This window comes from Myxocyprinus asiaticus, chromosome 1 (assembly GCF_019703515.2).
Source record: "Myxocyprinus asiaticus isolate MX2 ecotype Aquarium Trade chromosome 1, UBuf_Myxa_2, whole genome shotgun sequence".
Classification (NCBI taxonomy): domain Eukaryota; kingdom Metazoa; phylum Chordata; class Actinopteri; order Cypriniformes; family Catostomidae; genus Myxocyprinus; species Myxocyprinus asiaticus.
Window position 1 is genome coordinate 53,095,071 of NC_059344.1, and position 23,540 is coordinate 53,118,610.

The window sequence follows — 23,540 nt, forward strand, 5'->3', positions numbered from 1 at the left end:
CCAAGAGATATATTGAATATAAATATATTTGCATTTCAAATAATGCTGAAAAAAATAAGTGGTAATAATAAATTATTTTAATTGCTGTCTGTAGAGTTTTTTAAGTCAGTCACTTATGTCTTGTGTGGGGATCAGTTGCTAAAACTGGATTTATTTCTTTTTATTTTAAGTCAAAACATTGCTGCTTCAGTTGAACTTAATACTGTGAAGCAAGTATTTTGGTATTTTGAATACCACCATGACATTTTGTGGTGACCTGAAAGAAAATGAGAAGAAACACTGAAGTAAGGATGATAAAGAGATACTTGAACTAATACAATGGTACACTCAAGGAGAGTTCTTTAATGTCAGAAGTTTCCAGTCGTCTGTGACATTTCAATTTTCATAAAGTAAAAAAGAAAGAGGAACACTCCTGGTGCATTCTGGGCAAGTGTTGCTATTTGTAGGGATTAATCTGTGTTGATCTGCCTGCTTTGTCAAAACTGAGTGCAAGCTCACACACACACTCACACTCTAGATATCTCCACTGACCTAGAAGTTAGTGATTACAGATTTTAGAGATGGACTCGCCACCCAGTGATTACAGTGAGTGTGTGTGTGTGTGTGTGTGTGTGTACCACACACATTGTTACCAATTCCCATCTGTTGATAAACCACATGCTGTCAGTTTTGATAAGTCACTTGCCCCTGCAAGAGTCACATTTGTATGTATCATTCTTTGAAATGTTATTAGCGATGCTGGCAGGAGCAGAGAAAAGGTGAGGAGAGAGTCGAAAAGAGACCTTGCAAGCGAGTGGGAGAGAGAGCATGAGATTACAGAAAAAGATGGAGAGACAGGATAAATCAATATTGGGCAGGTGCAAAAGACAGGATAGATTTATTGTTATATTTTTTGGCTTGATGAAACCTGGAAGCTGATGTTGCATGTCCACAGTCCCTGTTGTTCTCCTGAACAACTTGCAATATCAATACATTTACAACAGGTGGTGGTATTTCATTAAAACTGCTTTCTACCTTTTTTTTTTTTATTTATTTTATTTTTTTAGGAAACCTGGAATCTACCTACATTAAATGGCCCTTTAATTACTTATTTTACTTTAATTCTCTGTGGCAAAGTAATCAAGATCTCACAGAGCGCTTGCAACACCAGCAGTAATTAAATGTGTTTTGTGCCTACTGAAAATCTTCCACAATAAGGACTTGTTTTTGGACTGTTTTTGCTTGTTATCTGCATAAGGTGATAAGCCTGCTTTAGCCTCTGATTGTTTCAGTTTAGACAAACTACATTTATGCTGCTGCTGTGTCCCTACTGTTGTCATATTATAAGTGCTTTGTGGGCATGTGTAAATCCAATGCATGTGGGTAGTTGACAAATGGACAAATGGACTTTGGCATAAACTCCCCCCTTACTGCATGTAAGTTTGACATGTTTAATAACCTCCACTAAAGACACTACACAGGTGTTTAGGGTCAAATGATTGTTCAGATCTGAGAGCAGACATTGTAATTTTTACAGTGGCACCATTAAATGGAAAAACTAGGAAATAAGATGAATGAAACAAGTGAGACACTGTAAGCAGAAGTGTGACACATAGTGCCAATAATGCTGTAGGTTGTGGACTTTATTGCTGGTTCACAAAAACAACAGTCATTTTACAGCTTCAGAATGGTAAATGATGGGAGCTGCTGTTGGTAATGGCAGATTGTTGGAAATAGTTATGGAATTTCTAAATCTATGAATGTGATAGGGCCATTAGTTTAGTTTAAAGAAAATTTCAGTTTAATTACATTTTACAGAATTTGACAACTCTCAGTAAAGTTTGGCTAGCGATGTCAAGGTTAGGGCTGTTTTTTTAAGAAGACAGCACTGCACCCAAGAATTTCACACACCATTGCACTTGTGTATATGGCTGTGTGACAATAAATGTGATTTGATTTGATTTGATTTGATTTGATTTTGATTTGCTTTTGACATTTAAGCCACATGCAGCTTCAGTCAGTCTTTGGTTTTGCATGATGTCTGCTGGAAGGTTGTGGTACAGAGTTGTGTTTCATGAACATCCTAGCACGATGGAGCATGTAAGTACAGGGGAAACAGATCCATATTAACTCCATGGTGGTGTTTTCTAAAGGTAAGGTGAGGAGTAGGCTCTGTCAAATTCATAAGGTTCAAACAATAAACCACATTCTCTGTTAAGCCAGTCAGAAGATCTGTGGTGCTTTCTACCCATCAGTTATTTTGCATGCGTATAGCACAGCCCACATATTGGAAGCAGGAAGCTGAGTGTGGTGGTTGAAGCAGATCATATACATTTTAATTCAGATTCATTAGCAGTTTTCACGCAATATAGTATGCAAGATTGAACATTTTATTTTCATATTTCACTTTGAATCCTTTTAATTATATTTTAGCTTGTGTACAAATGTACAAATTTCACATTCTATCAATTTATATGATATCATAAATTTGCATTTTTAATAATGATACAAGCTGTTGTCACTGTTTGAAATTTCATGCAAATTGGAAGGTTGGGAAAAAAAGGAACCTAATGAAAATAGAATTAATAATTATATAATAATAATAATAATTTATGTGCTACTATATCAAAACTACAATAAAATTTTTTTTAAAAAATTACCCAACCCTTGCATAGATTTGTTAAAGATTTGTATTTGTAAAATTCTTTCATACAGTGTTTTCTGAAGTTAAAATATTTCATAATGTATGACTGTACCTTTAAATAATCATGTAATTACATATTTATTACACACTACATTTTGTTGAATGCTTTTATATGTACTTGTGCGCCTGCAGCTGTACGGCCGTATGCACTGTGTACCATGATGATATTTCATCAATCATGAAGTGTGTCCCGTATTTCTGTTGGCTGTATAAAAGAACTAGCAATGCCCAATGTGCAAATGAATAATTCTTTTGAATCAGTTCTTTTCAGTGAATTGGCCAAACGGGCTTGTAAAACGGTCTGAATCGATTTGTGATTCAGTACAATTCGTTCAGAGCGCTCTCTCACTGAATCATTTGGAGCGGTTTCTCACACAGTAAAACAGTATCGTGATATTTACGAATACAGCGCTGGATACAGTGTAAATTTACCTACAGTCAACTGAAGCAAATGTCTTTTTGAGGGGTAACTTTGAGAAACTTCAGTTAGTGCTGTGTCATGTGAACAAGGGGCTGTTCAAACTGAATGTGTTTTTGCGTCTGCTCGCACTGTTTTTTCAATCGTTTTCCTTGTAAACATTCGCTAAATGGATGTCTTTTGACAACTGCGTCACGTTTCCCTGTTTTTATCACCTCTCACGTGAGCGCTGCATTTTTAGACACTGTCAAGTTAAAAAACTTCTTCAACCGATAAAAACACGTCTCGAGACACCTGCGTTCTGCTCTATTCGTTGTGGTGTTTTTACTTTGTTTTTTTTGTTTTTTTGTTTTGTTGTTGTTGTTTTTTTTTCCGCAAAAACGTGTCTGTTTGAACTGCTACTGGAAGAAATGCTTTAGCCAATAGTTACATGAATGCTACTCATACTCAGGAAAATAAATAAATGCTTATCTCAAAGTCACAAGAATTGAATGCTTTAGTGGTGTTTTTTGCAACAAAAAACAAATCTCATGGGGAAGCATGCCCCCATGTGTATGTTTACTGTTTCAGTACTGTTACAAATGTTGCCTAAATGCTTACATAAAATACAGCTATACTAGGAGAAGATACTAGGAGAAAAATTAGATAGTAAGCGGGTTCGGGCTTAAAATCTGACGGTATGGTTCGTGCCGGGTAGGGTTCGGGTTTCATTTTAAGGCCCATGCAGACCTCTAGGCAAATTTCTGTGCATACCCTCAGATTAAATCCTGCAGGCGCCCATGCTTGTGTGATTTACATTGAGTTTACATTGATATGTATCCACAGTTTTCCTGAACAACCACTGGGCGGCGCCATGATGATTCTAATTACCTGTTTTGTGTTTCTGGTCTCGAGACACAATGTAAAAACTACAGAAACGAGCAATTCAGACAGAGAACAACAAACATTTAAGTGTCATTTATAGTAAAAATTCATTTCAGGCTCAACTTGTGCAGTTGTTGGGTGTCATAACAACTCAAAGTAATGTCAACATAACTATTTTGCATTTTTCTAATTTAATCGTTTATTTTTCATTTCAAATTATATTATAAGCATAACAGTTTAAGTGAAAATTTGTGCAAAACCTGATGATTATGATATAATCATGGTCCTGCATGTGAATTTTCACAAAGCATCTTTTGAAAGTTCTTTAATGAAAGAAAACCTGTCCTTTTGTACAAAATGAGTTAACACAGTTAGTCACAAATTTTCTTATTTGATTACTGATCACGAAATTGTGTGGAATCTTAAATATTTCTTATATTATGAATGTATATTTTTCAAAATCACACAGAGGGGTAATCACTAGTACGCAAGCAACAGTGAGAGAGGAGCAGTCTATTTTATTTATATGAAGTTTTTCACACCTGCATTCCAATCTACATCTTGATGTAATCCTTCCTCATGATCATGCAGTGTGTTTTCATCAGCTGAGTGGGAGCTTAAACACTAATAAAGTGTGATGAGACTCACGCTACAGGTGCAAGACATTTGACGTTCTCAAATTCAAATCTACAATCTCTCAAGTTTTGCAACAAATTCAAATCTACAAGCTCTCAAAGTGTTTTGCAACACTTTGCCTGTTGGACTTTTTCTAACAGAAGTCCAACAGGCACGTAACTGGTCTGTAGGCTTGCTTTAAAACAGTGAATGCTGAGAATGAACAGTCTGTGGAACAGTTGAACCAAATTCAGAGTTGACGTTGTTAAATGCAATATCAGCGACATTCCCAGGCTCAACTAAAGTGATAAAGACAGGACGATCACGACAGATCCGGAACCAAAGATGGTCAATTACCTTTAGGGCACTCGCTCACAACATGATGTAAAAGACGAGGCTGAATCCAGCTTCCTAATCGCTGTCTTCTCTTATTCAGTAAATGGATTGTGGCGCTCAAGTTCTTCTTCGCCACTACACAGCTCAAGCTCTGGCGAGTAAAAATCGGAATTTTTACTCACCAGTGGATAATAAAATAAAATTCATATTTTGGTCGCATAGCGTGAAATTTGGTCACATATGCAAGTGATTTACTCACTATGTAGAGGGCAGGGTATACACTCATGGCTGAAAATAAGAAACATTTCCTTGGCAATATTTAACATTTCCTTGGCAATATTTAAAGCTCTGTGTGATGTTTCTTCTGTGGGCCATTCAGTGTATGTGTACGTACAGAATCCATTACAGCCTCTGTCTTGGATTGAAGCATTACCAATCAGTTCTTGTTTGTTCTTCTGGCATTCATGGCATAGAATAAAGACCATTTTTATTATTGTAACTAATTTGATAATAAAATGTATACCCGGCTAGTATATCCATTGCCAAGAATGCCAGGTGGTGGTCCCATGAGTAGTCGTCTTGTCTATGAGTGGTTGTGAATGAAAGCTTTATAACCACTTTCTAATACAGTTCTAAGTCATATAGTTGTTGGAATCCAGGTCACTCTCTGCACAACAGGAATGACACAAGATCTTCTCCAGTCTCTCTCTTTCTGTATAATCATTACCGTTTACCAGATTAGCCTCTGCAAGCTCTGATGCCTTGACAGGGTGTTCTGGGTTCATGTAGGCAAAAGACATGCCATTCTTGACATGGTAGAGAGTGCAGATTTACACTGGCAGCCAAAAGTTTGGAATAATGTACAGATTTTGCTCTTATGGAAAGAAATTGATACGTTTATTCAACAAAGTGGCATTCAACTGATCACAATGTATATTCAGGACATTAATAATGTTTACTATTACAATTTGAAAAAATATTCAAACTTTTGAACTACTAAAAAGTGTTCTCATAAAAAAAATCTTCCACAGGCAGCAATGACAGCTTTGCAGATCCCTTTTCTTATTTTTTTATTTTTTATCCCCTTTTTCTCCCAATTTGGAATGCCCAGTTCCCACTACTTAGTAGGTCCTTGTGGTGGGGTGGTTACTCACCTCAATCCATGTGGTGGAGACAAGTCTCTGTTGCCTCCGCTTCTGAGACAGTCAATCCACACATCTTATCATATGGCTCGCTGTACATGACACCGCGGAGACTCACAGCATGTGGAGGCTCATGCTACTCTACGTGATCCATGCACAATTTACCACGCGCCCCATGGTCCCATTGAGAGCGAGAACCCCTAATCGCGACCACGAGTAGGTTACCCCCACGTGACTCTACCCTTCCTAGCAACTAGGCCAATTTGGTTGCTTAGGAGACCTGGCTGGAGTCACTCAGCACGCCCTGGATTCGAACTTGCGACTCCAGGGGTGGTAGTCAGCGTCAATACTCGCTGAGCTACCTAGGCCCATGCAGATCCTTGGCATTCTAGCTGTCAGTTAGTCCAGATACTCAGGTGATATTTCACCCTACGCTTCCTGTAGCACTTGCTATAGAAGTGGCTGTCTTGTTGGGCACTTCTCACGCACCTTACAGTTTAGCTGATCCCACAAAAGCTCAATGGGGTTAAGATCCATAACACTTTTCCAATTATCTGTTGTCCAATGTCTGTGTTTTTTTGCCCACTCTAACATTTTCTTTTTGATTTTCTGTTTCAAAAGTGGTTTTTTCTTTGCAATTCTTCCCATAAGGCCTGCATCCCTGAGTCTTCTTCACATAAGGCCTGCACCCCTGAGTCTTCTCTTTACTGTTGTACATGAAACTGGTGTTGAGCGGGTCGAATTCAATGAAGCTGTCAGCTGAGGACATGTGAGATGTCTATTTCTCAAACTAGAGACTCTGATGTAGTTATCCTCTTGTTTAGTTGTACATCTGGGCCTTCCACATCTCTTTCTGTCCTTGATAGAGCCAGTTGTCCTTTGTCTTTGAAGACTGTAGTGTACACCTTTGTATGAAATCTCAAAAGCAATTTCAAGCATTGTATAGCCTTCATTCCTCAAAACAATGATTGACTGATGAGTTTCTAGAGAAAGCTGTTTCTTTTTCTTGTTGCCATTTTTGACCTAATATTGACCTTAAGACATGCCAGTCAATTGCATACTGTGGCAATTCAAAAACAAACACAATGTTAAGCTTCATTTAAGGAACCAAATAGCTTTCAACTGTGTTTGATATAATGGCAAGTGACTTTCTTGTACGAAATTAGCAATTTAGCATGATTACTCAAGGATAAGGTGTTCGAGTGATGGCTGCTGGAAATGGGGCCTGTCTAGATTTGATCAAAAATGACTTTTTTCAAATAGTGGTGGTGCTGTTTTTTTACATTAGTAATGTCCTGACTATATTTTTGAACAGTTGATTGCTACTTTGGTGAATTAAAGTACCAATTTCCTTCCGAAACAGCAAAATCTGGACATTATTCCAAACTTTTGGCCGCAGTGTATATCTACACCTCTGTCACTCTACAAAAGAAAAGATATGTATTGGGCCTAAACTCTTGTTACTCAGCAGAATAGGGTGTCTGTGGTTCTTTTGATCTCCCTGGTAATAAGACACGAATTCTTTCATTTGTGACATTTGTGTGCTCCACCTTCAGGCCACGTGCCTTTGTTTTGCTGCTGTCCATGGTTCTGAAATGTATTCACTGTGAATGCTCTAGTCCAGAGGTGCAAAACGGAAAATTTCATGCAGCCCGCAGGCCAAGTAACTGAAATATAATGCATTTGCAGAATTAACCACAGGCAGATGCAGTTACTGATATATCCACCAGAGGTCATCTGGTCGGTGTCAATAGGCTATGACATTAAATGCAAATGTGTCTATTGTAGCTAGCTGGTACCAAGGCACAGGTTATCTTTCTGCAACGTGGGAAAATGTCTTTTTCAAAGAAACGGAAGTTTGATGCTGAATGCCAAATTTTTCAAGATAAATGGACAACAGAATATATATTCTGGGAAATAAATAAAAAACCCATTTGTTTAATTTGCTCTCAACAAGTGGCTGTGCTCAAAGAATTTAATATTTGATAGCACTACGAAACTGACCATGCAAAAATGTACAGCCAGTATACTGGACAGGCATGGACAAGTCAAGTCAAGTCATTTTTATTTGTATAGCGCGTTTCACAACAAACATAATTTCAAAGCAGCTTTACAAAAGATCAGGCATTAACAGAAGATAAAACTGTAATATCTATTATGTCTTAGAGTTGTCATTGTGTAGTTTGGTAAAATACGATTGTGAATTGTGTTTAAAAATAAGCAATTAAATAATAATTGTATTTATAACCCCAGTGAGCAAGTCGAAGACAACTGTGGCAAGAACACAAAACTTCATAAGATGTTGGTTAATAGAGAAAAATAACCTTGGGAGAAACCAGACTCACTGTGGGAGCCAGCTCCCCTCTGGCTAACATCATGAATATAATGCCAATATTACTTATGTATAGTGCAAGTCATGGTTTAAAATTATTAAACTAAGTAAGTGTTAAGGGTCAGTGTTTAAACAAAGATTTAGTATGAACTGTAAGATTAATGACTAATGTCTTTGAAGACCATCCTGGAATTAACTGAAGAAGTTCACATAGATGCAATTGTCCTTGTTAGTTGGCTGATGAAGGGTTTTGTTGGCAATTAATTTATAGACCTTGTATTCCATTTCAAGAGTGTAGTCCATCATTAGACCGAGGTGATGCAGGCAGAGATCAGTTAGGTGCATCGCAGTTCAACCTGGCCGGTAATTTCGGTGAGGTCTATCCTAAGTCAGACAGACAAGGTAAATGAGTTGGTTGCAGCACTTCACAAGCAACAGTCTGTTTTTACTCATAGTCGAGAGATCAACAATGCCACTGTAAAAGCTAGTTACATCATTGCCCCAGAAATTGCATCGAAATCAAAGCCTTATTGTGAAGGGGAATTTGTGAAAACATGCATGTTGAAAGTAGCTGAGCTTGTGTGCCCTGACAAGCAGCAGACATTTGCAAACATGTTTGTCGAGAAAAATGGTAGCAGACAGAGTCGCAGATTTGACGCAAAACCTGGACAGTCATTTGAAAGAGAGGGTTAAAACTTTCACATGTTTTTCCATCGCAATCAATGAGAGCACAGATGTCAATAGTGTGGCTCAACTTGCTGTTTTTATCAGGGAGTTGACAAATGTTTTAAAATCACTGAAGCGTTTGTGGGACTCATTCCAGTGACAGACACTACCACTGATAACTACATTTTCAATGGCCTGGTTGGGTCCTTGAACCAGCTAGGAGTGGATTGGGCTTGTGCTGTTAGCATCGCAAGTGACGGCGCCCTGTCGATGTGTGGAAGAAAAGGAGGGGTTGTGCATGAATGAAGGAAAAGGTGAAATAATACAGAAGTAAAGAATTTTGGGGTATTCATTGTATTATTCACCAGGAAGCTTTATGCAGCAAGTCGCTAAAAGTGGATCATGTCATGAATATGGTGACTAAAACAGTGAATTTAATTCACGTGAGAGGACTGAACCACTGTCAACCTTAATGAGCAGGATATTTGCCATGGCCTACCCTACCAAATGGATGTGTGATGGTTAAGTCGAGGGACTGTCCTCAAGCATTTTTATGAATTGCGAAAGGAAATTGGACTGTTCATGAAACATAAAGGGAAAGTGCTGAGTGAATTGGATGACTTGGAATGGATTCAGGATCTTGACTTTATGGTGGACATCACTGACAATTTGAACATTCTTAACACCAAACTGCAAGGTAGAGATAAACTTTTAATGGAGTACTGTGATGACGTTTGCGCATTTCAGTGGAAACTCAACCTGTGGGAGATGCAGCTCAGAGAACAATCCCGCACATTGCTAATTACCAACTACGTAAATGGCTACAGACAAAAACTGGGCATCGCACACTAAATGACTGATGATCACTCCAGTTGTCAAGTTGATCTGATCATAAACTCATATGGGACCCCCCCCAAAGAGTACCACATGACCGATGTAAACAAACCTGGATGTATTGGAGAACTGCCGTTGATGTTGCTTCTTCTGAGCACATTTGGGTGCGGCCTTGGGTGGAAAGGTGAGTGGCGTTATATGTTTTCTTCACTTTGAGCACTTGTTTACCATCTCCATGTCTTCGTGGTCTAGTGTCATGGCCGTGTGTGGTCGATTTCCATTAGCTGCTCACCATATGACCTCAGATTTGAGTTGTGGTACATCATACACTACGAGATTTTCTCTATATTTGCTTTTAAAATATCAAATAGTTTTATGTTCTCGGACTTTCATCATCTGTCCTATTTGATGACATTTTTTTTTACTCTTTTTGGACCGACCTCGCACATGCTCAAACCATTAATCTTACAACTCTTTTCACACATAGCATCAAAACCGAACTTTTCAGGTAATGTTACAACTTCTCATTCAGGGAAATTGCCAGTGCTAAATTTACTGGTATTTTCCAAAAGGTCATGTTTGTAGTGGTAAGGGTTAACTAACCCTAATGGTCATCAATTGCAGTTCATTTCTGGAAAAGTCTATATGTGTGAAAGCGACTACTGACCGGATGAAAGAATAGAATGAATAGGGGAGTAAACACTGGTAGAGGCTGAGGTGAGAAGAGTGGAGACAATCTGCGCCTAAGGCTCCCACGTTACACCATGTGGAGTTGTGCTCTGCTGTTGATGGTCAGAGCTGTTGAATTGATTTATTACTTCTGGCTGCTGCTGTTGACATGGCTGAAATCTTACTGGCTACAGCCGGCTTGCTATGTAAGCAATTTAAAGGGCACCGTAAGTCATTTATACACTCTCACACACATTAGCTTTTTATTTTCAGTAAATTTTTTCAGTGGTCTTTTACTCTGTGTAAAAAACAATTGAATGTTGAGATTTAGTCTGTGCTATCAGAATCTCATTGTGTTTGTTAAAAAGGCCAATTCTCCATCTCCCTGTTTGCCCTCCACTTTCCTTCTTTCACTTTCATTCTTTCACTTTCATTCCTTCCTTTCATTCACCTTCCCACCTCTACCTGCATCTTGGCAAACCCCCAACCCTAAATCAAATGTTAAAAACACTTAACCTTTAATAACAGTGGAAACCAAGGGATAAACAATAAAATAGCCACCAGCTTGCCATCATCAGCACTCTGCTCAGGATCTGTGGTTGTTGGCTGTTATCTCTCACTCTGTTTCTCTTTCTGTCAGGGGCTTGCATGTTTCTAATGTGATTCAAACAGAAATGAGCACATAGTTAAGAATGATCTGTGGCCTAGTTTGTAATTCAGACATAGACTGTACTTTTTTTAAAATTACATTTTAGCTATTTGCATACACTTAGGATGAACATTGTTTAAAACCTTGCTTATATGATGAGAGTGTGCTAGTGTCAGGGTAATTACTGATTCTGCAAATGTAATAGAAAACATGTCCTCCTTTTCTTTCTGCCTATATCACTTTCTCACTCCCGCTCTCTGATTTGAAATGCAAAAGGTTATTGAATGACAATGTATATGTAGCTAAAAGCCATTAACTCTGAGGTGTTTGGCCATAGCAATCTAAATTTATGAATAAATCTTCAAGGAAGGATTAAAGATAAAACTTGCTCATCAAATAGCACAGGAGCCTAGCATGCTGCAGTCTTTCTCTCTCTGTCTCTGCTCTCTCTTCCCTAAGGCTGTGTGGAGTGCTGCAAAGTGGGTGTTGTGCAAATGACTGCCAGATCTCTCTAAAACAGACGGGCCTCTGGTGTTAGAAACTGGCCTTGCAGAAGCCCTGACCTAGAGGCTCAGAGCTAACATTTGACCCCACACTCAAACTCGCACAAATGGCGATGAACTGTTAAGGGGGAACCTTTAATTTCTATTGCCTGAGTTAATCTATTTGTGTAACTTATTCATCTTCTATGTGTGTATGTACATTTTAATGGTTATAAGTGTGCACACTTACAGTACATACAAATGTACATGCACTCAAACATCAAATTAACTTTCATTCTCCAAGCTTTTAAGCTCTTGTCTGTGTTAGCTGATGTGAGCAGCCTACACATGGTATGGAGGTTGTAACAGTTCCCAGAAAAATGCATGTACAAACATTTATATCTATTTTCTATCCTTTTTTTGTTCACATTTTAATTAAGCTGTTCATGCAGAAACTTTATGAAGGTCCTCATATTTAATGCATTTTACAGACAGATTGTGAGATGTAAATCATCTTCTGCAGAATTTCCTGCTGGTATTAACGAGCTTCAGGACTGCACTACATCATCTGCTGGATCTCATGTTATATTCTGACTAAGATTACTAATCATGAGAAAGTCATGACGCCAAGGTATGTGCACTTGGTCAGATGTTTGTTTGCCCTTTATCTTGGCCGACTGGTGTGAATATTTTACCATAGTGACAAAAGTCATTTTCTCATATTTGAGGCAGACACAGGCCAAATCAAGACATCCATTAGACGTTCTACACAAAACATTTTGCTGATTAAGCTCCACCTCCTGTATTTCCTGCCAGCAGTTTTGATACAGCTTGTACAATTCCACTAGACTCTTAGAGGGAATTTTTTGAGGAAGTTCCCTTTTGGAAAAGATCAGCTTAGACCAGTTTAAATTTCCATGCTGGTCAGGCTGGTTCATGCTGGTTAGTGCTGGTTTGGAGCTGGGATATCTGCTGCACCAGCAAATCTTGTGTGTGGAAGGGTTGGTGTTTGTTTTGTTTTGCAGTTTAGCATGGATGCCATGATTATATTCACAGAGGTTTTGGGGTCTTACTGAGTATAATGGGCCATTAGCCATGGTGCTTATTGTCTAATCTGTAGGCCATTTATATGGGTTTCAGCAGAACTTTAGCCCAAAGTTTTTGGAAGGCAAATGAAGGGGAAGGAAAAACAAAGGATAGATAGGTCCCAAAACACAGTGTGAAAATACCCTTTACTCAATTTCACTGGCTTTGTACGTGTGTCATTACAGTTTAGAGAGAGAGAAAAGGGAGATAAAGTATTTTTCCACTATTAAGGTGATGGGGTAAGGAAAGGTGAGAATAAGGAATTGAGGAAAAAATAATGAGCCAGAGCTGTGTTTCCCAAAAGCATTGTAAGCCTAAGTAGACAATTGGCGCCAATGGTCTCTATTATCAATTTAAGCTTACAATGCTTTTGGGAAATGCAGCCCTGATTAATAAAAAGGAGATTTTTTTATTTATTTCATTATCTCTGTTGCCATAACAATTGTTGGCATGCCCCAAGATTCCTAAACTTGTGATTTTGGGCACTCACTCACTCTGGACCCTATCCCAATTGGTACCCTCAGCCCTTGCGGTCCTCCTCCAGTCTACACTTTGCTGCATGGGCTGTTCTGCAATATTCCACTGTATTCCACTGTGGAATTTGCACCAGTGCAGGCTCCGCAAAATGGTGCATCGAGAGCACAAATAGAGACAACCCCCCCCCCCCAATTCATTCACACACTACCATATTTTATTTTCTTCTTTCTCGCTTGAGTAAGCTGGTTGAATGGCAGAAGGGGATGACACCCTGTCCCCAGTGATTTTGTGTGTGTGCCTCTCTAATATATTCTAAACAGACAATCTACCATCTGCTTTATTGTCTGAAACACAGTGATATAAAACCAATAAAGAGTAAAATAGACGCTCATGACAAAACAGTTTAATTTTAACTTGCTTTGTTTATTCTACTTCCTTACACGTACAGTTTCTTTAGTTCATAACATACAGTAAAGCATTCTCTAGATGTCACTAAAGCAGTGAGTGATACATTTAATGAATCTAAACGCATCTGGAGCTCTGATACATTGGCTATAACGATGTAACAATGTGTGTTAATAATGACAGTCATTTTGTACTTGTCCTTTTATTCTTCTCATGTGTTCATGTTTGTTAGCTTCTGTCCTTTATCCTCCATCTGTGGGCTTTTTCTCTTTATTATTACCTGATTCAGGGTCATATCTGTGTGTTAGCGGTCACCATAGCAGCCGCTTGTCCCTTCAAAAGAAGAGGCGATTATAATCATGCATGTCACCGCAAACACATCTGATCAAAAAGACACTGATTAAGTCTCTCTCCCTCTTTCCCTCAATCTTCTCTTCACCATCTGTCCTTTTTTCCAGCCCCTCCTTATGGTATTCTCTCTAGTTATAACCTGTATATCTGAGGCTGCTACATAAATGTGGAGAGGTGAATATTAAACCTTGTGAAAACAAAGTTTATTGAATTCAACTGAAAGCAAATAGGGTGAATTCAGGTAAATTTGGCCACTTTTTGATATTAAGATGATTGTCAAAAAATGGGCAAAAATATCTGAATTCACCCTGTTTCGCAGAAACATCTACTTGTAGAAACAAGGTAAAAGGGGTGAGATGGCGAAATAGAAAGCGAAACCTTTCACAAAAAAGAGAGAAAGTGTAATGATGGAGAGGCGGAAGCCGAGGAAGAATCCATATGCGGATGTTTATTCAAACAGTCCATTGAAATCCAAACACAGTGTCAGAAAAACAGGCAGTGAGGTCAAAAACACAGTAAAGCAGACCAACCAGGCAAACAGGCAAAAGGGGAGATCCAAAAGAGTAGTCAAAACAAACAGGTCAAAACACTAGGCAATAAGGCAATGATATAAACGCTTGGTAAGGCAGATGATCTGGCAATACTTCGCAATATAGGAATGAGCATGCATGGCTTATATACTAGGCAAACAGGAAATGACAATACAGGAACTGATGGGGCAGGAAACAGGAAGTGACAGTTCAGAATTCAGGTGAGGGCTCCCTCTGGTGGGCAGGAGACTGCTCAGATGTTACAGAAAGGAAGGCTTTGATCACTTCTGGGCATATCTTCTGATGGGCTGTCCAGTCACTTAACACATCTGTCAAAAAAATGCATTAACACAAACAGTGTTTTTGCTTCAAGGTACCTTTAAAGGTAACTGTTACAGACTGCCTTCTAAGTCAACAAAACATCATGTCTAATGAGCTTCAACAAATTTTAGTGACCGTTAGCAATGACCAAGTGCATGTTTAATAACTACAGTGTTTATTTCTTAGTAGAAATCGAATCATAAAAAAAAAAAAAAAAAAAAATGTGTATACATTTATTTGATTCTTTCAACCACTTCATCAGACACCATTTGTATTCTTTCTACCAACCACCAGACCGCACACACAGGATTGTGGGATATCATAAGCAAACATTTGCCTTGGTGCCTTTCTGCCTCCACATACTGCTTTAAAAAGAAGCATTTGTCAGATTTCAGACACAGCAGTGGTATCAAGATGTGTAGATAAACAGTTATACTCCGCACTACCACCTGTTACTGAAGAGACAGATAAGAGAATGGGCCTTGACCACTGTCCTCCCTTCATTCTGTTTATTTGTCTTTACCTTTTTATTTTATTTCCCTTATTTTAGTATTTACATTCTTAGCAAACACTTTCTTACCAAATCCCAAAATTACTGGCAAAAACCAGGAAACTCCTCGCATTCAGTTTGCCAAGTTATTACCTAGTCAGGAGGCTACTGTAAATAATATGTAGATGAGCCCTGAAATTCTACTGTACATTTGCAGACATGTCCCTAATTAAGACAAGGAGTACAAGTTGTGAGTAGTCCAGGTACATAACTATTAGCGCTTAATCTAATGTAAGAAGAGGAACTGTTTCTTGAAATGAATTAAAAAAGGAACTGGCATCTAATGTAGTGAAGAGACATGAGCAAAGTTGTGACTTCAGAGAATATATGGAGATTACAAAAAGATGCCGGTAGACCACTGACAAGGGAGTAGTGCAGTCATGAGATGCATAAATGTCAAGGAGGTGCCTTATTTTCCTTTTCCTAAATTATTATGTGTGTAAACGGGTAAAATTGTGATTTTAATGGTAGGGGAACCCTAAAATCTGGTTGTAATTTTAGATGGGGCAGGTATTGCCAGCTACCTCACAATATGGTACGTATTGCAATACATATGTCATGATATGATATATCACAATACAGATTCGATTCCGATTCACGAGCTTTCAATTCCAATTCATTTGGGCAAATTTCAGTAATAATGTCCATTTTGCTTACATAAATAAATGCTCTTTCAGATAATGCTGTTATTAGTACAGGGGACCTTCTAACTTGGTAAATTACAGTAATATTAATTTATTTATTTTTTATTCATTTTTCATCATTTTGGTCACAATTTAGCTTTTCAGAAATATACAAAGTCCATATATTCCATCAATAACTGTTTTGGTCAAACGGCTACTTGAAAGCATCCATGCTATTTGTGATTAGAATTAAATGTTTCTTTTGTTGTGTTTGATCAATAACTGACAAAAGTACTGAAAGGATTTTAAAAAAGAGACATTATTCAATGACAAATGGATTGTGTGGATCTCGTCTTTGGACACACATCACACGGAAATAGTGAAATCAAACCTTTACTCAGTGACAAGATCTTTGTGCTGTACTTCATAATATGAATACACAAATAGTTGAATATAAATATCACAATACATGGACCTAAGTGTCAATATAATATAGTGAGGAAAAAGTATTGTGATATACTGATAAATGATTGTATCAACACAGCCCTAGATTGTAGTGACCAAGGCGTGATGTGGCCAGACTCTTATCCCAAGCTTTCTGATTTTGTTTTTTTGAGGTTACATTACAATTTCAATTCATTGGTTGGTTCATTCATTAATTCATTCACCTTTTTTCTATCTCTCCTGTATCAGTAGTGATTTAGATGGTGTAAGTTTGAACCCTGTCATAATGGTCATGTTTGTCAGTTAAGATTAAAATGAAACAAATCCTCCTGACATGATTGACGTGGAGTGTGAAAAAATGAGGGAAAGCAGGATGAATGGAAAAAGAGAGGGTGATGAGAAATAGAGTGAATTAATTTTCATCAGTGTTACTGTCGTTTGTAAGTCTTTGTGTTTTGTTTTCTAAAAATGTCGATTTATTGGCCATGTGAATTTAGTATGTTGTAATATGCCATGGCAAATTTAAGAAGCTAGGTCTGAAATTATGTTTGTGTGTGAGAGCGTCTGCTTTTGGCAAGCACATTGCAATGTGGGATTAGTAGGCAACGCTGAATAGTTGGGAGAAATTGGATCAGATTACAGTGAATTTTGGCACTGGATTATCTTCAATCCCTTCTGTGTATCCAAGAAGCTTGAATGAGTTTTTATGAAAGAGGAGGAGCAAGAGAAGGAGAAAGATGACTTTAGGCTTTAAAAGAAGGGGGTTCATGTATCTTCTCCATTTTATCTCCATGTTTTTTTATCTTACATTTAGTACATTTTGACACAGTCTTCATCTCTTTCAGTCTATCTATCTTGAACTCTCATACTTATCTCTTGCTCCTTGGGTTGGGTTTTGGGATGGTGTCAAGACCATAAGTCCTGCTGATATCATGGCTTTTACCAGAAAACTCTTTATTTCCTTCCACTGGCACCATGCTGTTTAGCAGAATTAGCTGATCGCTTGAGGGTTTTTCTCTACAAGCCTGAGACATTTAAAAGGAAAAGTTTGGGCTTTTTTAACTAAATCTTTGCGTGTCATATTGGGTTCAAGTCATCATACCATCATACCAGGGAGCTAAAGTAGAAACCCCTGGGGATACCAAGTTCTTTTAAAAAAAAGTTCTCTGAACATACTCATGCTCTCAACATTTTCTTGAGCAAAACCTTTGTCACCTTTATATTGATGAATTGTCAAAGGTTGAAGCAGAGGCTCAGGACCCAAATGCAGAGTAAAAAATAAGGGGAATTTATTTAACAAAAAATAAATAAATAGCAAAAACAAACATAAACTACACCGCAGGGGAAAAACACAAAGTCCAGGGCAGAACTGAAGGAAGTAGGTCTGGGGCGGACATTACTGGGAACCAGGACCGACCAGGACCGACAGGAACAGGGGTAACAAACCAGACTGACATGAGACACGAAACAAGATGAACTGGCACTGGACAGCACACACGAGGAGACTAAAATAAGGAGAGAAATCAAACAGGTTAACAGACAGGCAGGTGTGACTAATAAACTAATAATAGGCAAACAAGGAGGCGGGGTATGACGCAAGACTGAGAGACACGCGGCAATACAGAAACAAAACAGCCACGTGCTCGCAATCGCGAGGCGCACCCGTGTTCATGTGGGACAGACATAAACTATTGACGCTAGTGCACGCCCCTGAGATGACATAAGTGCAATGCACTCATGCCAATAACAGAAGAGCATGAGTGTCTGGATCCCGACACAGACTGAAACCGAACCAGACAGTGAAGTCAGGATCCAGACACCATGCTCCGGACATGAAACAAGACAGACCGAAGAGATTGTCATGAGTGCATGCCTCCAAGATGACAAGCGCAATGCACTCAATGCCAATAACCGACAGAACAAGGAGCATGAGTGTCCGGATCCCGACACCAACCAAAACCGAACCAGACAGGGAAGTCAGGATCCAGACCCCATGCTCCAAACATGAAACATGAGACCAACAGAGGAGCGCACGGCAGGGAAATAACAACTGAAACCATGCACTCACACAGAGACAGAAAACGAAACACAAGGCAGACATAGGACGATGATGTCACAGTCCTGTCACACAAAAAGCCAGACTGACAGAGCGACAGGACCGTGACACTAACATATACATTGTCAGTACAGTCTAGTGTATTCTGTGACACTGATATGTTGGTTTCTAATGTCATGACTTAACTAACCAATTGTACATTTTACTAGACTCATTCTAAAGCACAGTGCAACTTATCTGACACCTTAAAGTAGGGTCCAAAATATCCTGTGTTGAAATCTAAAATTACCTTGATATTATTGGTGCACCTGTAACAACACATGCTCACATGCTAAATGTATTTACTTACCAAGATGTCAGCACTACAGTTCTGCAATATTTTCCATAGGTGGGCTATGAGAACGCTGGCACAGTGGAGTTCCTGGTTGACAAACATGGAAAGCACTACTTCATCGAGGTCAACTCCCGCCTACAGGTGGAACATACTGTTACTGAGGAGATAACTGAGTAAGTGGCCATCTATACAATGACATTTAAGCTACAAGGAAAACAACTACAGGAAATAGACTTGTTTTAAACTGCTTTCCAAAATGTTAACATGTTTATTATTGACTATTAAATGCATAGGAATTCAAAAACACGATATAGATAAAAATAGCTTATTCCTGTTGGTTATTTAAAGTAGAACTGCAAGATGCTAGTAAATATTTCTACTAATCACTCAGTAAATTGTTTTCTCCAGTGTCACTCATATGCCATTTTATTTTTTATTGTGCTCTTAAGTCATATTCTAACAAGAGAGCGGTTGTGTGCAGGTTTGCGTGCATACTTGCGCTTGTACACGTATGCGTGTGTATTCCTTTCTCTGAATCTGTGTGTCTGGAGAATATAACATTTACATATGCCATTATGTTCTAGACAGATGCTTTCTCATCAAAGTGACACACAAGAAAACATATATATCATGTACATGTGACATTTGGCAGTTACTTAAATAGTTAGCAAAGCACAAAAGTCCAGCACTGAAACCAGAATTTGTATTCCAAGAAGAACACTTGTGTGGAGATATTCAAATGCTGCAATAATTGCAATTACAGCTCAGATACAGTATCAGTACTTGTACCATGCTGGATAATGTAGCTAATACCAGCTGTTGTTGGTATTGATTTGTACATGGTTTCTAGCTTGCCCAAGCTGCTCATCTATGGTCATTAGTTGTCTAAGTTGATCTAAATGGTTGACCCAGTTTCAACTTGGTAGATGATCTTACTCAAACTGGCTGGAGCAGGTAGATCACTTTGGACCAGCAACAAACCAGCCACATGTTCCTGCAAGCAAATCTAGTAGTGTTCAAATCAAGAAATATTGTAGCGTTAGTGCTAGTTCATTACCAATGTAGTTGTATTGCTGACTGTTAGTTGGGATAGTGGGTTATTTTTTTAAATAATTGTTGAACCAGTTGAGGTGAATGTGAGTCCCAAAGGAGCTGAAACATTAGCCGCTTTTCCACCATCGGGCCAAACGGTTCTGAGCACAGTGAGTAATGATTCCAGTAGCATTTCCACTTGAGCACTGGTCGACACAGCGAAATTACAAACTGTTCTTGGCCTAGATTTCTCAGAACGGTTAGCTAAGGAATAGTTCACCTGAAAATGAAAATGATCTCATCATTTACTCACCTTCATGCCATTACAGATGTGTATGACTTTCTTTGTTCTGTTGAACACAAACAAAGATTTTAAGGCAAATATCTCAGCTCTGTAGGTCCATACACTGCAAGTTAATGGTCACAGGCTGATGCGGAGATGATGGACATGCTTTCCCAGGCAGCCGCAAGTGTCAGGCTAGAGTGGAACCCTCCGCTCTCCCCTGAACCCTTGCGGCTCGATGATTGGTTCCTGGGCCCGCGGCGCCGCTCACAGCCATGCCCTGCCCCAGTTCCTTTCTTCCCGGAAGTGCACGAGGAGCTGACAAGGTCATGGGAGGCACCTGTTACTGCCCAGTCCCGATCTTTCAGCTCCTCCGCCCTCACTACCCTCGATGGTGGGGCGGCCAAGGGGTATTCGGTGATCCCCTCAGTGGATAAGGCGCTCGCGGTGCACCTATGCCCGCAGAGCGCCACCACCTGGCACGGGCGCCCGAAGCTCTCATCCAGGGCCTGTAGGTTTACGTCGTCTCTGATGGCCAAGGCCTATGGTGCTGCTGGATAAGCCGCCTCCACCCTGCACGCCATGGCTCTCCTGCAAGTCCAGCAAGCCAAGGCGCTAAAGGAACTGCACGAGGGTAGTTCCGCCCCGGGATTGATGCAGGAGCTGCGCTCGGTGACCGAAGGTCACGGCACAGTCTCTCGGGTGGACAATGTCCACCTCGGTGGTCCAGGAGTGCCACCTTTGGCCCAACCTGGTCGAGATGAGAGACGCTGACAAGGCACAGTTCCTTGATGCCCCCATTTCCCAGGTTGGGAAACACCGTCGAGGACTTTGTCCAGCATTTCTCAGCGGTGAAGCAGCAGACGGAAGCTATCCAACACATCCTGCCCCAGCTTGGCTCAAGATCCCGCACCCCGTCTGCTCATCGCCAAGGGTGTCCTCCTGCGGTGACTGCACCGGCTCTGCCACAGCCTGCCCCCACGGCCCGGCCCCGGCATGGAGCCCACCACAGGAAGCAGACACCACCCATCTCACGGCCGGCCACCAAGAACCCGAGAAAGGCTTCAAAGCACCCCTGAGACGGGCGACCCAGGGGCGAGGAGACCCGCTGCTCTGGAGCTGGTAAGCAGACAACTCCATCCCCCCATGGAGGGCTGGGAGGAGAATCTTTAGTTACCTTTTCATTTGATTTTGCCGCATGCCCAAGTGGCTGCGGTACCCAAAAGTTCAGTAAAAGAGCGGTTTCCTTGTTCCCTGCATCACATACCCAGTACGCACGGCCGACATCACGACCACCATCCACCATTCTATTTCGGCAGGTTTGGTGCTCCAGCGGCAGCCCCCCCGCCCCTGTATGCCCAGCTGTGGTACAAATCCTCCCCCGATATGACGGTCTCCACAGGTCACGAGGACGAACCTCTTCCTCCCCCGTCTCAGGCTGTTCCGGGGGTGGAAAAGGAGCCAGGTAAGTGCTTCGATGTCCCTGAACTCAGCACGGCCACGGCACAACGTGGCACCTCAGGCTTTGCCCCGCCGCGAGGCCCCACCCACCGGTACGTCCGACGAGATTGTCCCCTTGGTCCCCCTCGCCCGGAGCTTGGACGCGTGGCTCGCGCTTTCCAACCCATCACGATGGCTGATCTGGACCGTCCAACTCGGCTACGCTATTCAGTTCGCCATGCGTCTGCCCAGGTTCAGCGGCGTCAACTTCACCTTGGTGAAGGGTGAGAATGCCGCTACCTTGTGTGTGGAAATTGCTACCCTCCTACGGAAGGGTGTGATAGAGCCTGCCCCTCCGGCCGAGATGAAGAAGGGGTTTTACAGCCCCTACTTCATTGTACCGAAGAAAGGCGGTGGGTTGTGGCCAATCTTGGACCTGCGAGTACTGAACCGGGCTTTACACAGACTCCCGTTCAAGATGCTGATGCAAAAATGCATTCTAGCAAGCGTCCGGCATCAAGATTGGTTCACGGCAGTAGACCTGAAGGACGCGTACTTCCACGTCTCAATTCTACCTCGACACAGACCCTTCCTGTGGTTTGCGTTCGAGGGTCAGGCGTATCAGTACAAGGTCCTCCCTTTCGGCCTATCCTTGTCCCCTCGCATCTTCACGAAGGTTGCAGAGGCAGCCCTTGCCCCATTAAGGGGATTGGGCCTTCGCATCCTCAACTATCTCGACGACTAGCTAATCCTAGCTCACTCTCGGGATGTGTTGTGTGTGCACAGGGACCTGGTGCTCACGCACCTCAACCAACTAGGGCTTCGGGTCAACTGGGAAAAGAGCAAGCTCCTCCTGGTTCAGAGCATCTCTTTTATCGGCTTGGAGTTGGACTCAGTCTCGATGACAGCACGCCTCACGAACGAGCACGCACAGTCGGTACTGACCTGTTTGAAGGTGTTCAGACAGAAGACAACAGTTCCACTAAAACTGTTTTAGAGGCTCCTGGGTCATATGGCATCCTCAGCGGTGGCCACACCGCTCTTGTTGATGCATATGAGACCGCTTCAGCACTGGCTCCAGACTCAAGTCCCGAGATGGGCATGGCACCGCGGGACACATCGCGTGGCCATCACGCCAGCCTGTCACCGCCTCTTCAGCCCTTGGACCGACCTCACATTTCTACGAGCAGGCGTTCTCCTAGAGCAGGTCTCCAGGCATGTCGTGGTTACGACAGACACCTCCAAAACAGGCTGGGGCGCTGTATGCAACGGGCACTCAGCCACCGGCTCCTGGACGGGCCCGCGACTACATTGGCACATCAACTGCCTCGAGTTGCTGGCAATTTTGCACGCCCTGCGGATGTTCCGGTCGTTGATCCAGGGCAAGCATGTGTTAGTTCAGACAGACAACATGGCAACGGTGGCATACACCAACCGTCAAGGCAGTCTACGCTCCCGTTGTATGTCACAACTCACCCGCCATCTCCTCCTCTGGAGTCAGCAGCACCTCAAGTTGCTGCGAGCCACTCACATCCCGGGCGACCTCAACACTGCAGTGGACGCGCTGTCACGACAGGTTACCCTCAGGGGAGAGTGGAGACTCCACCCTCAGGTTGTCCAGCTGATTTTGAGTCGATTCGGGCAGGCACAGGTAGACCTGTTCACTTCCAGTGAATCCTCCCACTGCCCGCTCTGGTGTGCCCTGATGCGCTGGCACACAGCTGGCTCCCTGGACTACACAAATATGCATTTCCCCCATTGAGCCTACTTGCACAGACCCTGTGCAAGGTCAGGGAGGACGAGGAGCAGGTCGTCCTAGTAGCACCCTACTGGCGCACCCAGATGTGGTTCTCGGACCTCACGCTCCTCATGACAGCCCCCCCCCCGGCAAATTCCCCTGAGGAAGGACCTTCTTTCT

The 23,540-nt window shown here is 41.3% G+C and overlaps 1 protein-coding gene across 1 annotated transcript in view; it reads left to right on the top strand.

Annotated features, from left to right (window-relative positions):
* Nucleotides 1-23,540, top strand: part of LOC127441263 (pyruvate carboxylase, mitochondrial-like) — a 235,469-nt gene that overhangs the window by 32,711 nt on the left and 179,218 nt on the right. The window contains exon 8 of the mRNA XM_051698466.1: nt 18,922-19,040. Within this exon, the coding sequence (XP_051554426.1) occupies nt 18,922-19,040 (119 nt within the window). The remainder of the gene's footprint in view (nt 1-18,921; nt 19,041-23,540) is intronic.